Source organism: Silurus aristotelis (assembly GCF_946808225.1).
Source record: "Silurus aristotelis genome assembly, chromosome: 8".
NCBI lineage: Eukaryota > Metazoa > Chordata > Actinopteri > Siluriformes > Siluridae > Silurus > Silurus aristotelis.
This window is the reverse complement of record NC_139581.1, coordinates 9,437,637-9,455,833: the sequence shown is the minus strand read 5'-3', so window position 1 is coordinate 9,455,833 and position 18,197 is coordinate 9,437,637. Positions and strand designations below refer to the sequence as shown.

General features: G+C 37.1%; 1 protein-coding gene across 9 annotated transcripts in view; it reads right to left on the bottom strand.

The window, feature by feature from the left end:
• gabbr1a (gamma-aminobutyric acid (GABA) B receptor, 1a) overlaps positions 1 to 18,197 on the bottom strand; it is a 57,110-nt gene that overhangs the window by 33,886 nt on the left and 5,027 nt on the right. For 2 of the 9 annotated variants that reach the window (XM_083547836.1, XM_083547837.1), the window contains exons 4-7: positions 17,941 to 18,079; positions 17,556 to 17,741; positions 16,386 to 16,403; positions 6,217 to 6,377 (exon numbers count right to left, since the gene is read on the bottom strand). In XM_083547836.1, the coding sequence (XP_083403962.1) occupies positions 6,217 to 6,377; positions 16,386 to 16,403; positions 17,556 to 17,741; positions 17,941 to 18,079 (504 nt within the window). Of the gene's footprint in view, positions 1 to 6,216; positions 6,378 to 9,826; positions 9,967 to 16,385; positions 16,446 to 17,545; positions 17,742 to 17,919; positions 18,080 to 18,197 lie in introns of those variants that run through there. The other 7 variants (XM_083547840.1, XM_083547841.1, XM_083547839.1 and 4 more) reach the window with 6 other exon arrangements.

Here is an 18,197-nt window from a genome sequence, read left to right as displayed (position 1 = left end):
TTACAAACAGGTGAAAGACTACATTTAGTGTATCCTGTTTAAACAAGCTTTGATAAAGAGGAAAATGGTGCTGCTTTGATAAACTGTTATTAGCAGTGCTAGTGCCCTACTCATGTACAATGTAATCAAACCAATTGATTTTTACTGTATACCATCTCTTGATTCAGTTTGCACTGTATTAAAAATCCCAGGTCAATTTTCTTTACATGATGCAAGTTGTAGTACATTTTCAGAAAATTGGAAAATAAGAAAAAAATCTTATTTTAGGACCCGCTTCCTCCCAAAAGCGCTTTTGTCTCATGCTAAAGATTTCAGAAGACTTTTCATAGAAGCATTAATCCGACTTTAAGTGTTCGTCTCAAGCGCCTAACATAAAAAGCCTGCTCCCTAGTGAATTAAATGGGGGGGGGACACAAAGGAACACGGGTCACAGTGTAACTTTCATTTCTTTGCATTTTCTGTGTCTTTATTTATGTTCATGTCAATCATTTTATATCCTGGTTTTATTCATTCAGTGTTCTCTGCAAACCAAATTAATATTAAGCATGTATTTGGTCCTCTATTTTTGTTGGTCAATATTTAAAGACCAGTCGACCCAATTACAGCATTTAAATTTTCAATACAATATTGATATCAGAGCTTTGCTTATAAGCTGATAGTGAGCCAATATTAGCTTCCCAACACACAAGCTGACTCTCTCCTAGCTTCTCTTGCCAAGTGTAGGAAAACATCAGAGACGTGGCATCAATGTGTTGCGTGTCCTCTCGTTCAAGATCTATGTCGTGTCAATCAGAACACATGCACTGCATAAAATGTCAGAAGAAACAGTTGCCCCAAAATCTAGATTTTAATTTGCATCACATCCACATAAACATGTTTTTCAGCATCTATCACAGTTTTTTAACGATAACTTTGGTTGGGGGAACCCCACCTACCACCACCACCACCTTTTATTTCACTAGGTAGCAGGCTTTTTACGTCAGACATTGCTATTGCTACTTTAAGTGAGACCACCAATTTATAAGGCAAGTTGGTCATGGCAAAAATTAGTTAAGTCTAAAGATGAAGGAATAATTCATATCTAAAAACTCTCTCATTGGTCAAAAAAAGGATGGTAAACATACAGCGTTTATTTTCACAATTCAACATCAAAAGAGACAGAAATCAAGACTTACACAATGAAGCAGCCATGAAGAGAAACATTACAAGACTATTCAGAGAACCATCTCAACCAAGTGGTTTTCATATTTTTGGGTTTTATTTTTTTTGCAATCAGAAACTTCTTAACATTTTAATATCACAAAATTTACTTTGTGAATATTTAACTGTGTACAAGCACAAGAATGTTCTGTCTGTTTATTAAAGGATTAAAGCGTTTAATTCCTAAACCCTCCACTGACATAACAAACTGATCCAAACTGGCAATATACTCTATTAAAGCCTACTTGTTTTTAAATTGTTAAGGTTTGAATAAAGAGTTTCACATCATGCATTATGTACGCATCTATTGTATTGTCTGCTGTCAGCTCCAAGTATTTGTTTGTTATTTCACTGCTTTGAAACACTGATGTGTATGAATAAAGCATGCATTTGGATATGGTAATTCTACCCAATGCAATCTGGGAACAACAGCTGCCAATTAAAACACAGAGAAGCTCAGAAGCACCTCTTCATGTTGGTCTTTCACTCTTTCTACCTATACCCCTATCTCTCTTTATCTCAGGTAATAATTGATCAAAGTGTGAAATTTGTGAGACCATGACAGCAGAGAGAGAGAGATAGAGAGAGAGAGAAAAAAAAGAGAGAGAGAGAAGCACATACCCAATCAATAATATTCCATTGTAAACTTTTATAGATCAAATACCTCATGGTGATCAGGATTTATTCCTTTATGTGATTTATCACGAACCCATTAATTCTTCTTGTTCACTCATTGTTATTATGAACTATTTCATCTAAACAATATAAAAGAACACAACCAAGCTAATGTCGTTTAATAAATTAAGGATCAGGACAAAATTAATTATTTGGAATGAGCAATGTGTCTGAACAGATACAAGTCCATGTCATTTAATAAAGTTTCTGGTTTAGACTAATGGGTGCACATCATGATTAGAACTTTATGAGGTAAAACCAAATATCACAAGCGTGTGGATTTTACTTTCATGCAGGCAAAAGATCGGCTTGTGTACGAACAAACAGTGAGATATTTTGGAACATAGAAGCAGATAAATTAATTAGAAAATATTACAGGCAGGTACAAACCGCCTGCTTGTGATCAAATATCCACCAAAGCAATTAAAATCATGTTTAAATCTAAAAAAAGCAGAGAATACATGAAACACTGAACAAATCTGTGCTGAACTAATCTTTTTGATTCTAATGGTATATTTAGACATGTCACATTGACAAAAATCACTAAGAAGATGCAGATGCAAATCAATGCTCTATGTCATCACAGAGTTGTCAATAAGCTAAGTAATCAATGGTGCGCTATCCAGCTAATCTACTAGCTTAGCTAATGTCACTGATCAAAATCTCAGCGGTTGTGGCATACATTGACATGTCTTTCTGCTGTTAATTAAACAACTATAAGTGACAAAATTTGAATTTAAAGATTTCAAATAAGAAAATATAATTTGTGTACATATTTTGACAAATGTGAATTAGATTATAGCACTTTAACTGGCCAGCTAGCTATTAAGGATAGCAGAAGGACATGGATGCACTTCTAATTTTATTCATGTATAATCATAGGCAAGGAATCAAAAATTAGATTTTTTTACAAAGAGAAATATTTTACCTGCAGCACACTGGTGCCAAATTAATGTAGCTGCTGGGTTTGTTAAAGGGATTTCTTTTAATAAAATCAACAAATAGGACGAAAGAAAAAATGGCAAGGATTTCAGTGATCAACCTACAAATACGAGACTTTCATAACGTTATAGAATAATTAAAAGTGAGCCCAAGTCAAATCAATAATTATTTTTTTTTTGTGTATGTAGTTACTTTTCTGGCACCAAAACTATTTAGATTATGATCTTGCTTCAGTACGCAGCAGGTTCCTATTGAGCCTCCCAAAGAAAGAACACAAGATCATATAATACCCATATGCATGAAATGTAACTTGCCTAAAGCTTTCTGGGGCTTAAGGTTATAAATCTACACACGCCTTCAATGACCTTAAATGTTTTTTAAAGGTAGAATGTCAATAGAAAATGATTTATAATTAAACATATAGCAGTGCAGTGTTCTTACACACGATTCTTATATGCAAAAGCAACAAGGTTTATTTTGCACGGTGCACATTGTTGCACAAGTAAGCATCTCAATACTGGGAAAAATAGGTGGGGTGTGCATAACTAGGAAGATTTTCTATTTATATATCTGTACAAATGTCAGACGAAATATAACCGTTTTTGTCTTATTTGATTTATTCTCATCAAACAGCACTGTTTTTCTAATCTCAATTGTATTCAATACAAGATTTTCTGTTGGTTTTATAGTGAATCAACCTCATATAATCTGAATTTAATCTATATTCTATGCACTGTAACTTTTAATTATAATAATAAGTCAAAAAATTTACTCGCACAGTATGTAGACTGACAGGGTATAATGCCATACGCTATCTAGGAGGTATTTGATGCATTTACAATCCCAGAACAGTTTAGATATTTGTAAAGTTTGTTATTGTGGTTAAGTTTTACCAGTTTAATTTCAGGATAAGGTACTATTTACATTTAAAAGAAATACATAAATTATGACATGAACTTATTTTTCATTCTATATTTGTTCACTTGCTTTATCTGCAAAGTATCATTTGGGTTTTATTATATTCGTAATGCTCCCTCGATTAGAGTTTCAAAAGGGAACAGTAATCAGTTAATGTATTGCTCTTATGATTGGAAAGTTATGAATTTAAATCCAAGACTGTGACAGAGCCGCTGTCAGACCCTTAAACAAGCCTCAGCTGTTCAGTTCCATGCATGGATTATATTCCATCTCACTTGTAAGTCAGTAAATCAGTGCAGTGTGTAAATGTAAATGAAAGAATCTCTATCTCCTTGTTCCAGTACACTCAGCTCAGGATATCCATTTGCTGTCTGGCCTGAAATATGAATATATTTGCTTTTACCTGTGTCATTACATACACAAGAAGTGTCTCCTCACATTAGTGTTGTAAGATTCGTAAAAATGTACTTCTATGTACACGGTACTTTTATTGGTGCTTGTTGCCATGCCAACTTTCCTTTCCTTTCCTTGCTCTTCATTACCGAGCGTGATTCCAGTGCAGAGTGCTCTCTGTTAAACTCAGACCTGCTGCAATCTCACTCCAAAACAGCTCCTTCGCTGTTTACCGACCTAAAGGCGATATTAATATACCTGTTCTCTAAAGTTCACACTGAAGACTTCTTGTTTCAATATTATGGTTGCTCACATTTGTTTTTCTTCTCCTGCTTGTTTTTTTCATCAGTCCATGCACTGTTTTTCACAGTGAAATAGAAAAAATATCCAGGAGCACCTAAGATGGTTTAATCAAAAAACCTACATAACATGGCATTTTTAATTCTTCTAAGCATCTGCTTAGAATTACCTTGAATCTTTAGCATTAAAAGAATGATATCTCTGTTAAATCCCCTAAAGGAATATACTATTACACATACTAAATATGTTATAGTGTGCAGTGTTATAGCACAGTGCAGCTGAATTCTCAAATCTAATTAATTTTCTATAAGAGCAGTTCTGACAGTAAAGCTGTTGGTAAAAACCACAGGTTTATATTAATGCACTTGTTATTGTTTCTATGTGTTTCTACTTAACCAGGAAAATAGCTTTCTGTAGGATGCTTATTTAACATTTATGGAAGGAGTATTAAATGTCAGCTTCAATTTATCCAAATCTGGAGCATCTTCATCGCCGAGGATTTTAACCTTTCAAGTTCACTGGTAACTTGACAAGCTGTGCTTTTGTCTTAGTTAGTGAGCAAAGTGAGAGAGAGAAAGAGAAAGAGATAGACAGGGTGACCGATGATTAAATGAAATGACTACTTATAACTGCTACAGAATAGGTAATAGTAGGAACGAACTTGTCTAGACACTCCACAACATTAAAGACTATTCAAAACTGATCAAATGTCTGATGTGCTCTCCTTTATATGAAATTAAAGAAAAAGAAATAATGTGTGGTTTAAAGAAAATGCTCAATTTTGCATGATAAACCATAACACCAGGCTACTGTTGAATTTTATTTTCCCAAATAAAGTAGCATGCTGAGTTTTATTTATCAGTTATCCAGCAAAGACACTTTATTCCAAAGTTAATGGAAGGGATGAGGATGGTAGGTCTTTGATAATCAACTTTATTTTAGTGATATATAAAGTAGGTACAAATACCTTTTTATGGATGCATTATTATTATTATTGTTGTTGTTATTGCCATGTCTACTGTAAATGTAAGTAAGCAGAATACAACTTCTGTCACAAGCTTCCAGACTCCAAATTAAAAGAAAAAAAATGCATATAAATGCATAGTGTTAGAAGAAAGAAAAAAACAACAGAGTGTATTATAACTCTTTTCCAATCCGAATCTGTAGAGGACAGCTTTATCCTCACAGGGGGAAAAAAACTAGGCTCTAGTTTATTTGACATATTGTGCCATATGGTTAGGTGTTCCATGTTTGTAATTCCCATTTTGTCATTTAATAAAAGCAGAACAGGTAGTTCATTAACTGCATCAGATAGATAGTATTCAGTAATGTTTTGTCTCACTGATGGATATCAGGATAAACATAAACAAAAACAGCTATCAAGTCTGGCATTACATAGTACTGTATTTTATGCATTCACTTATGTATAGTTTTACAAGTGCTCATAGATTTCCATTGTATTCGTGTTTGGGTTAATGGACTTTCTGTTGATTCCTCAGTGCAAGGAAATGACTATATGTATGTAATTGCAATGGCGTGACAGATGGAAATGTTTTAGTGTTCTTTTGAATTCTCTTCTTTAAAAATTTTCAGATTCATCCCAATATCTTAAGTTTCAGCTAGGCTCTGGTCAAGAACATTGAAAAAGCAACAAGGTTTCTGACCATCTTAAAAGTAACTTCAAAGGTTAACAAAAATCCACAATAGTTCTTAGTGCAACCCTGCATTTTTTTTTGTTTGTTTGTTTTGTTTTTTGTTTTTTGAGTGCATTGTATTTTTTTTCCTTACCATGCTGTCATAATAGATGAGCTCGAGCTCGTAGTCGGGCAGGATGTCAGTGCGGTTGTTGACGAGCTCGAGCGCCATCTGCGCGGAGGGCAGACACGCTTGTCCCCCGGGCCATCCTCCGCTCATGGGGAACAGCGCGCCGATGTACAGCTTCTTCTTCCCTGCAACCGCACACGGCCAGGAGAGCAGCAATGTGAACCAGCACAGCACAGTTATCAGCCACAGGCTCCTGAAATCGCGCGGGTTCTCCATGAATGCTACAGAATTGTCCGTTTCACACTACAGTCCTATCAAAGCGATCAGTGCGCGTTTAACGCGAGCGGAGACGATCTGCGCGAGCCGCCGCGCGTCCTACTGCGTCCCAATTCAACTGCTATCATAATGATTCACAGCCCGAATGTCGCACGTGCCTTGTTTTCTAACCCCCCCCCCCCCCCAGTTCTACATACAAACATAATATACACCATGCATTCGTGTAAAAGCCTAATTATCACCATGCACTTAAAAAACCCAAACCAGCACGCGCACAACTATCCAAGAATATCAGACAGCGACTCGAGCGCAGGCATCAACAGAATCCAATCAGCGGTAATGTGTGAGCAATATTTAATATTGAACTATTACTGTACAATTAAAATCTACCAGGTAGTGCAAAGGTACAGTGATGATCCCGTTTTAACACTACAGTGTGCTACTCGGGGGGTTTGATAAAAAATATATATAAAAAACGATGCAAGTCGTTCTAATCCTTTAATCCGGTGAAAACGGAGATGAAAAAGAAAACTGGTTAAACACCGATTTCAGAACAAGCAGCAGTGGAGAAGTACAGCAGTGCTGAAGTAGAGCATACAGCATCGCTTTATATACAGAGGGGGAGAGAGAGAGAGAGAGAGAGAGAGAGAGAGAGAGAGAGAGAGAGAGAGAGAGAGAGAGAGAGAGAGAAGCAAAAAGAAGAGGGATAGAGAGAAAAAAAGAGAGAGAAAGAAGCAAAAAGAAGAGGGATAGAGAGAAAGAGAGAGAGAGAGAGAGAGAGAGAGAGAGAGAGAGAGAGAGGGAGGGAGAGAGAAAGAAGCAAAAAGAAGAGGGATAGAGAGAAAAAGAGAGAGAGAGAGAGAGAGAGAGAGACAGAGAGAGCGAGAGAGAGAGAGAGAGAGAGAGAGAGAGAGAGAGAGAGAGAGAGAGAGAGAGAGAGAAAGCAGAAAAAAGAGAGAGGGGGGAGAGAAGCAGAAAGAGAGAGAGAGAGAGAGAGAGAGAGAGAGAGAGAGAGAGAGAGAGAGAGAGAGAAAGAGAGAGAGAGAGAGAGAGAGAGAGAGAGAGAGAGAGAGAGAGAGAGAGAGAGAGAGAGAGAGAGAGAGAGAGAGAGAGAGAGGCAGAAAGGAGGGGGGGGGAGCAGTCACCGAGTTGAATAGAGCGAGGCAGAAAATGGAAAGAGTTAGGAGAGAGAAGCAGAAAGAAGAGAGAGGGAGAGAGAGAGAGGGAGATAGAAAGAAGCAGAAAGAAGAGAGAGAGAGAGAGAGAGAGAGAGAGAGAGAGAGAGAGAGAGAGAGAGAGAGAGAGAGAGAGAGAGAGAGATGGACAGAGTTACAGAGTTAAATAGAGAGAGGCAGAAAATGCAAAAAGTTAGAAGAGAAGCAAAAATGAGGGAAAAACAGAGGGAAAAAGAGAGAAACATGGAGAGTTTAGAGAGATAGATAGATGCAGAAAGAAGGGAGCAAGAGAGAGAGAGCACTGGAGGAAATAGAGACATAGGCAGAGTTAAGAGAGACAGAGAGAGTCAGAAAGAAGAGAAAGAGAGAGCAAAGTGGAGAAAAGAGCGACACAGGGAGAATGAAGAGAGGTGGAAAAGAGAGCGAGACATATTTAAAGAGAGAGAAAAGCAGAAGGAAAGTCACGGACAAAAACGGAAGAATAGATTGACTCCAGATTTCAGGTCATACTGTCCCTTGTCTTATTAAACCTAATGAAGTCTCTCTGTAGCTCTGTATATAGCGACTAAACTCAAAGCAAAATTTCAGCCTGAATGTCAGCATTAAATGTGGATATCGAAACTTTGCGATGTCCTCTGGAGCTACACTGTCGCTCACATTCAGCAACACATTATGAATCTTTTTCCAGGATAAAAGTGTGTTAGGCAGAGACACACCCTGAATGGGACAACAGTCTATCACAGGAAACCATGCACACTCTCATTCACTCACACCTAAGTGCAATTTAGTTTAGTTTATCAACCTACTGTCATGTTGGAGTTTTTTAGGTTGGAGGAAACCAGAAGAAACTTATGTAAGACATTAAGCAAAACTCAACCCAAGCTCAGGATTGAAACATGGATGCAGGAGCTGTGAGACAGAAATGCTACAAGCTGTGCCACCTTGCTGAGCTTGGTCGATTGACATCTTTTCTTTATTCCTATGAGATATTAGAGGTTGTGCCCTGATCTGAGGTCAGAATAGACACTACTAGCCATTTAATAGGAGAACAATTGAATTGATCTCAGGGATAACAGTCATGTAGGCTTTGCTATTAGAGCTAAAAACAACAGTGTTTGAGCTTTTCTTATTTTCCAATGGTCATATTAATGAGAAATTCAACACAGAAGTCGCGACAGCAAACGTCAGACTCACTGTTGACTAATTAATTATCTCTGTGATGACATCGCAATGGCACTGACTGTGTTAAGAAAGAAAAGCAAGAAACTTGAAGCTCTGGAGTCTGAACTGTTTCAGGAAGTAGAATAGAGTGCTTTATTAATCCCCAAGGGGAGATTTGGTGAGTACAACACGACACAAGCTGCTGCAACTTGCTGCCACTCGCACAATTATTCGAAAGTTGCTGAGTGACAATGTAGGCAACTGTTAGCCAATGTTAAAATAGTCCAACCTATGGGCGACAGGAGCGTAAGCAAAATATAGAAAATAATCTAGAATTTAAAAGCAAAATAAATCACGGATGTTGCTGGACATCACACGAAACAGGTCACATGTTTTATGCAAGATTAATATGTAAATCATTCAGGGTGGATTTTTTTTCCTTGTCCATGAATACTCCAAAACTACAAGTCAAATTCATGACTACTGAAAGTGTAATATTTACCAAGGTATCATTTATGCAAAGCGTTGAGTTCTTATTTACTGTTAATGCAACTATTCATTGCTTAGATCCTCTTTTCAAAAAGGTGTATATAATTAATAAACGTGTGCAAAAAGAGAAAATTACTAAACTAGGAAAATCCACAGCCCTGGCTCCCTTTGAAGACTATTAAAGGTTCAACTCTATAGCTACATGGACCAGCTAGAGCATTTGTGCAAAAAGGCAAATAAATAGCATATTTAAGCACAGAGCATGCTTTAGCATATAGAAACATTCATATCTTATATGTTATGTTTTTAATGCGACCTTAGAACAGTTTGAATAATGCAACTCGGAAAGTTAGAAAAGTATTACGTAATCAGTCAATACCACCTTTTCTATTTCTTTTAGCTGTCTTTCTCTCTCTCACACACACACACACACACACACACACACACACACACACACACACACACACACACACACACACAATCGAACACAACCAAGCTTACTAAGATAAACAATCAATCTCTCTTGCCATTACCAGCAGCACCTCACAGCATGCTCCTCTCCAATAAATCAAGCAGCAGCCTACATGATCTCTGTCAAATAACCGATATTGACGGAATAATGTTGGCTCATTTCCCACCGGGTTTTGTGCACATGTCTAGAAGCAACTACAGCACACAGATAGTGAAACACCTATTGCATTTGCCTTTTGCTCTTTTGCTCCCTGCGTAGGCTTGTGGCAGGACAGAGCTGATGCTCAATCTGGTATTGTAGCTGACAGACACCTATCACCATTAGAGCACTAAAGAGAAAACACTCCATATGCTACTGCCTCATACTATAAGATATTCTGACACATGAAAGACACAAACGAGACACAGAGACGTGTAAGACTACAATAAGTGTTGTGCAAACTGACAGTTTGAGAGTTCTGTATAATACGTGTGATTTCAGCTGACAAGAATTTCTACACATTTCTCTGTACTGAGAAACATTAAAGCTGTTTACTCAAAACTCCTAATGGAAGTCTCAGGGCTACTGCTGAGGCAGAAATAAACATTTATATAAAATACACAAATTCAAGGGTTTCTCAAACATTTTTGCAGATGATATCAATTTCACAGACTTCTTCAACATAGATTTATTACAAAAACATTCATTTCAAATAGGTACAGTAAAATATTATTGCTCTTTTAATTCCTGAACTTTCCAAAAACATAATGTTCGGTCAAAGTGACAGTCAATTTGTAGATTGACTTGTTATTATTTAAAAATTTGGATTAAACGTATTCAATCCAAGGGACAAACATGTCTAAAATAGATCTGAGAATGGTAAGTTCTGATTTCACAGACCCCCTGAGGGTCCCTGAACACCAATCTGAGAACCACTCAGTTTCAATAACTGCTTGATCTTGATTAGGGTGACGGTGGACCCGCAGCCTATGGCGAAAAAACTGGGTAGGCATGAACAAATCCCTGGACAGAAAGCAAATTTATCACGGTGCACCATGCACATATTCATACATTTGTTTACACCTAGGGGCAATTCATCTCAGCCAAACTACCTCCTGTTATGCTTTGTGATCCCAGAGAAAACCCAAGCACAGATGAGGAGAACATGCACCGAAACTCCACACCTGAGCTTATGGTTGATGTGGGGACCCTGGAGCAGCAACAGCAATCCAGTTTTAATGAAGTCTGCACTTAAAGGTATTTGCAAATTAGGTTGTAAATCTGTTTAATTAGTCCTTTCAAAAAAAGTGACTACTTTTTTATAGGAAACTTTAACTGTATTTTTATATTGTTTTCCTCCATTGTTGGACATTAAAAAGTACACAAGAACAATTTTCCTGTTTCCTGTTTCATTTTATTACTAGAGGATTGTGTTTATAGTTTTGAGTTAACGTTATACAGTATATTCATAATGATTTCTAGCCATTCTAGAGTTGATTCACTGACCAAAGACTTTGCGACTTTTGTTATTTTTATTTACATTTTAATTATAATACCAGTAAATGCTTGTGTAACACGTATTTTTTTTTATTGTGTACTATTTGACTTGTGGAGTATTGAAAAAGTTAAGATAAAGGAAATGGTAGCTCAGTGATAAAGGGGTTGGACTTCAAAAGGTTGTGAGTTTGAATCCCAGCATCATTAATCTGTCACTGTTGTGCCCTTGAGAAAGCCTTTTTAACCCTCAACTGGATTATAATCTGCCAAATGCCATAATTACAAACGTAACCTAATGTAAAAAAAAAAAAAAAAAATACATGGTAGACACATAGATGCAATAAATGGAGATTTGAAAAAATTAATATAAAAAAATTAATAAAAGGAGATGTTTATGTAGATGTTTATGGTTATAAAATCTACATCTCATATCTAATATAACAGATCCATGGTGACTTATTAGCACACACGAGCGAGCACAAGGTTCAGTCTAACTGCATTCACTTCAAAAACAGGAATAGGTGAGCTGCCCTTTAAAGGTAACCACAGCCCTTCCTGAGGTCCTCAGGTGACATTTGGCGCTGTTTGCTCTCGCTCTCCCCACTCATGTACTCTCTCTCCCACTCTCTCATCACCCTCTCACTTGAATTCTCACTCGCCATGTGTCTGAGCTTAATTCCAATTTCTCCACATGCCAGTCATGAATTATTTACTCCTGATCTTTAGCTGATATTTAATGAAAGAACACCAAGTGACATCCACCACAAAGCTAGATAATTACTAAGAGATCTCACTGTGCCCAACATGCCTACTGCCTTCATACAGTCAGCTCCAAAATTACTGGCACCCGTGCTAAAAATAAACATTACACATAATCACTGGACATTTCTACTCATACATTTGGAAAAAGCTACTGTATCTTTTCCCTAACAGAAAATGACTTCTGAATGACCTCACTACTTTACTTTAGAATAACAATGTTTCCTTTCAAAAGCACAATCGGCATAATTATTAAGAATATTTAAGTTAAATACATTATACAAATACTTTGTCATCATTGTCTATCCAAAAACTCTTCTGCTTTATTTGATTAAATACTATCAAAGAAGACATATTCTAGCAGTCTGCAGCACAATGAATATATGCTTTTAATGCTAAACCTTAAAATCTAATCTATATTATTAATTTAACCCTAGCTAGCATTTATATATAAAGGCATATAAATAGCTCAATTATAGGTTTATCTCAAACCTTCCATTTATGTACAATCTCAGCAACTGTGTTTACAAAAGCACAGAAATCAATAACGATATGTGGTAGTAGTACACGGACACAACTCTGAGACCCATATTTGAGTCTACCATAAACCTCTGCCAGAACACAATTGCATAAAATGTGTTTGTGTTGTAGCATGACAGTTTCCCTTCACTGAAACTAATTGACCCAAACCTGTTACAGCATGAAAATGTCCCTGTACACAAAGTCAGCTTTATGCTTACATGGTTTGACAAGGCTATAGTGGAAAAATCCAAGTGGCCTTCACAAAATTGGGATAAACTGCCAACTGTGTACCCAGACCTACTCACCCAACACCCAAACACCTCCAAATACCGGCCAGCCATAATGCAATAAAATGTACCTCAGTCTACTGATAATTATTTAAATGCATTTTATAGCATTTTCTACATATTTCTAAAAGCAAGCTTGCTTACAGCATTTCTTTATATGTGCTTAAGAGTTTTCCACAGTACTTTATATTTAATACTTATGGAATTCACCAGTCAGTGCTTTCTAAAGGTCAGTAAGTCTTCAAGACAGAGGACTTTGCACTTTCCAGTTTCTCAGTACAACCATAAGCTGCATTTTTATCTAAGGAAAAAGGTGGTCAGGGAGCAACTGTTTATACTGTAGCTACTATAAGTAGGGATGGGGTTACATTTTCATGATGATTTTATTGATGCCGGCACCGATACTGCTTATCGAAATTGGTACTTATCGATACTACTCTCTTTAATTTCTTGAAATCTTCTGACTATAAATTTAGTGACAGTCCTATGACTCTATGCAACTCCCACTCAAATCGCAATGGTAAAGGGGCTTCTCCTGGGAGTCTGAGATCATGTCTCTGTCTCATTCCTCACTGATAGTGAAACCCATACTAGCCTAGCGTTTCCTGTTAGATTGTTCATATTTAGATTTCCATTTTATAACGGATGTGGTGTCCCAAAAGACTACTAGTACTAACTAAAAACACATTTTTTGATGAATTTCGCATTTGTGGGAGGCTGAGGCAGGAGAGTCGTAGTTGCAGCTGGAGTCTGGAGATGACGAAGGCATAGTAAATACAACACATTGCTTTAGATAGAAGCGTGTTTTGTTTGTAAATGTTTCATTTTATCACTAGTGTTGCCTCCTTTGTTCACTATTACGTGAGCCCACACTTTCGAACTTTTCTACCATTACACCATGACTGACTATTTGCACACAAACACACACCGCACATGCGCATGTATATACTGCGTACATCAAGCTAGTGTTGGACACGTGATTACATCATTCAGGTACGAAAAATGACAAGCAGATTCTAATTCGCCATTAACATACATTGATTGATACAAATATAAAACAACGCAAATATCGATGGCAGTTCATTTTCCCTGAAGCTTATTGGTATTCCGGTGTTGACCCAATTATGTACCGGTACAAAAAAATACCAGCACCGGTCTAAATTATATTATAAAAAAAGATGCTATTTATTAGTAAAATTTGCAAACTGTTGTGGTATAAGCAGAATAAAACACTTCAAGCTGTGCTGTTAGGAAAACATTAGAGCATCAAACCACCTCACTGCTGATTATTATGTCTAATATAATATACTATTTAATGTTCAGTAGCTCTTACTAAATCCAGAGATGCTCTTATGCAATCTCAAAATGTGCTAGGCACCAAATGCCTGACTACGTTTAACATTTTTATGACTTTGATCACTCCAAATGCAAAAGCTTTACATTAATTGATTCCAAGAAGTTATTATGCAGCAGGCTGAATCTTTGCTAACCCTTTTCTCCTCAGCACTATTTTGGTTGCGCACAAACACGTATTCGTTAAAATGCAGCCGCTGAACTATAAATTTCCAAATGGTCTTACTTCTTTCTTCACATATCCCATAGATGTTAGGAAGCTGGAGACAGAGTGCTGGATCAAGCAATGTTACATCGCCCCTGGAGCACAGAGGATTATGGGCCCCAAGAGTGGCATCTTGACGATACCGAGACTTGAACCCATAACCTTCCGATCAGTAACCCAGAGCCTTACTATGTGACAAGAATTAACACCTTTTCTTTATTTTTTTTTATAGTAATCATAATCTTTTGTGGTGTACTGATCACTATCTATCGGTTTCATATCCGAACCAAGTTTTTTTGTTTTATCTCCAGCTGGTGGAGATTTTCATACAAAGCCATGGAGACATGCTGACAAAAAAATACCAGCTTTCAAGAATATCCTGAAAATGTAAATATAGGGATCAGATCTGAAGGCTTGTAGAGAAAAAAGGCGAGATGCTGAAGTTGTCATCCCGTCAATCTAACACACTCGTTCTGATTTGTTGAAGATGCTGTATAAGGAATCCGGCTTCTCAGGCGCCCTCATGCCTTTGCTACCTAATGCTTTTTTTCCCTTGTAGTTAAGCTGTTAAATCTAGGCAATGCCCTGAGTCTCAGCTTGCACTACGATTATCATATATGCCATATGTCAAATACTGTTCAACCATCTTGCTAAGCTCTACATCCTGCTACCTGAGATAATGTGAGAGCAGAATCCTGAGGTGCTGTTACTACATCCTTCACTCAGGACCATTTCCAAGCTAGCTGGATGTACCACCTTTCTGAGTGCCCAGAGACCTTACAAACTGTCATCATCTCCCTTTTAAACTCCTGCTATGTTGTGATTTGGTAATTAGCTGCACATTAGCTCAGCTGATAATCCCTTCATTAAATTGTAAGCTTTTCGGGAACATTTCTTTTGTGCTCTGAGCCATAATCGTGCATTCGGTTATCACGGGTGTTTTCTAGTACACAACTGTTGACTGTTGGGGCCGCTGTAATTCCTTTATCTTTTGCTGACAAGAGAAGACCGGCACCCAATTTTTAAATCTGAGTTCATCTCAAGGTTTCCTCTTGATGTTTCCATTGAGTTTTTCCATGTTACATTTGGATTCAGCTTGCTCATTAGGAATTAGAACTTGTATTTCTCTAAAGCTTCTTTGTGAGACTGTTGTTACATGCACTATCAAATAAATTGACATTTAAATTGAAATATGTATACACACACACACACACACACACACACACACACACACACACACACACACACACACAGGCGAGTGCACACACAGACTAGAAGTTAATCCTCATCCTGCTGAGAGTGCACTAAAGCAAATATGCAGATATCTCTCTGGGTGAGTTAACAGGGGGAGGAACATGAGGTCAGGAAGCAATGAAGGAAGGAAAGCTGTCAGAGAAAAAAAACAGGATGGATGGGTGTATGGATCGATAGATAGATGAACTGATAAGGAGCCTAAATGAGATGAAAGAGCAGATGGTTGAATCACAGAGAACTCAGTTAAAATGTGAAATTGTATTCTTTAATAGATATTTTCAGAAAATCTAAGTCAGAATGTCATAGTATGTTGGAGGGAAACCATATATTCTAAAAATAAATCAATCAATCAGTAAAAAAATTATATTTCACATATAAAAATAATAAAAAAAAAGACTGCAAATGATCCTTTTACAGTACCATGCCTCCTGCTCTAACACACTTCACTCTTGATTCCATCTCCGCAAGCCTTCTGCCGCAGACTGTTTTCCTACACTTGGTACTAGAGAGCCCTCTTGAGTTCAACAGGAGCATTACAATTAAGGCTTGCACACCATTATAATTACATCATGTTATAAAAGCTCTACCACACATTGATTACAAAACAAACATCTAATTAAAAATGCCTTCAAATTTTAGATTATCAATCTAAGATACAAGAGAGTGTATATATAGTACATTGTTTTATTCGTTGCTTTTTATTAAAATTATACTTTTTAGACTCAAACAAATCTGATGATAAAAGTAAGATTTCCAGGTCTTACCTGTATAATTTCTATCATCTGAGAGCGGTATGGAAAGAAAACAGAATGCAAGTTAAAGACCTGCAGGGAATTAAAGAGAAACAAGTTCTAGTGTTAGGATTGTGTCTGTCCAACCACCAAGAATATTTTGAAAGACAGACTTTTACTAGGGTATCACCAGATGATATTTTATAAAGAAGACATTTCACAAAAAAAAAAAACTGGCAAGTGTGTGTCAGCTGTATTGCACTAGTGATCTCATAGAGCTCAGAAAAAAGGAGTGTGAACCCAAGAGTAAAGCGTTTTTTATGAATACAAGTTGTCTTCCTCCTTTCAAATTCTGTAGACTTCTATACATATACAGACAGAGATACTTCTGAAACATATACAGCTGACATATGCATATGGAATTAATGGCTTTAGAAAACCACATTTAAAAAGAAATCCTAATTTAAAGAGATTTTTTAAACAACCAGACATAAGAAGAGTTCTTTTACAATAGAAGTCAACCTCATTGAAAATCAATATTGTGCCTTAAAGAACATTCATAATCAAATCCAAAATAAAATATTACTGTAATCACTAATGCACCTGCTGCAGCCTTTTTCCTCTACGTTCAATACAATTACCTTTATAAACATAGATTGAGTGAGGCTTCATGTTAAAACAAACATAGTAAACTTTTAAATATATATTTATTGTGTTTTTCGATCTTGCACACTCATGCTTACAGAAGCCCTAAGAGACCATGCATTATAATATTTTTTTCTTTCTTGTTTTCTCGTGATCACAACTTAATTTTCTTGTGCTCTCGCTATAACAGCCTCCTTCTCAAGTGTCGAACGCTTAGGTGCAAGTTTAGTGACAGACACAGAGCTATTTCAGTTTGAGTTTCGAGTTTAATCAAAGTAAAAGCGAAATGATCCTAGAATGATGCTGCCTCTAGAACATGCTCTTTTGCCATATATGACACACAGAAACAAAGTACTGATCACGAGGAAACAATGTTTGTTGTGTCAAGATCACAAGAAAATTAAGTCGTGATGACGAGAAAACAACTCATGTTATGTCGAGATTCACTGTTGTCATTTATTGTTGTTAATGTATTTATGTATGCATGCGTAACAAATAAAACTGGCTCCTGTTTTGATCTTTGTTTAGCACTATGCACTGAAACCTACGATAACTCACAAATGCACAGTGGTTTGGGCGAGTCCCAATTGCCCTGCTTGGTGCAGTGGGAAACGTTTCTGCCCTCCAAAAGGAAGCCAGCATGACAGCTGTAATGGAGCACAGTGCCTTCTACTGGAGTTCCAGGGGGCTGCAGTGTCACTCGGCCGTTCTCCAAAGACGTCCACGTGTGAGGACACAGAAACACTGAGGGGCAGCGAGATAATGTTTGTTCTCTGTGCACTTAAGGACCCTTACTAAAATTTTATTTGTGTTCAAAACTGACATGACGAAGTTATTTTTTTTTTATTTTTAGTTTAACTGTAGAGGCTAACCATGATAACAATGTAAGCATTGTACAGTGTCATACAAAAGCATTAATCACAGTAAGAAGCTAAACGCTTACAGCATCTGCTCTGCTGATCCATATCCGTCCATGTGCCGTCAGGGAGACACTTGCGCACCTTCGGGCCCACAATCACCCTGTTTCCCCGGCAGATGTATTCGATCTCATAGTCTACAGGTAAAATCTCCACACTTCGAATCTGCAGAGTCAGCAAGATCAGAGCAAAAAAAAAAAAAGAAAGAAAGAAATGGCATAAAAGATTACCTTCTTTATTGAAAGGATGTCTCTCAGGCCTGAGGCTCTTCTGTAAAGCCAAT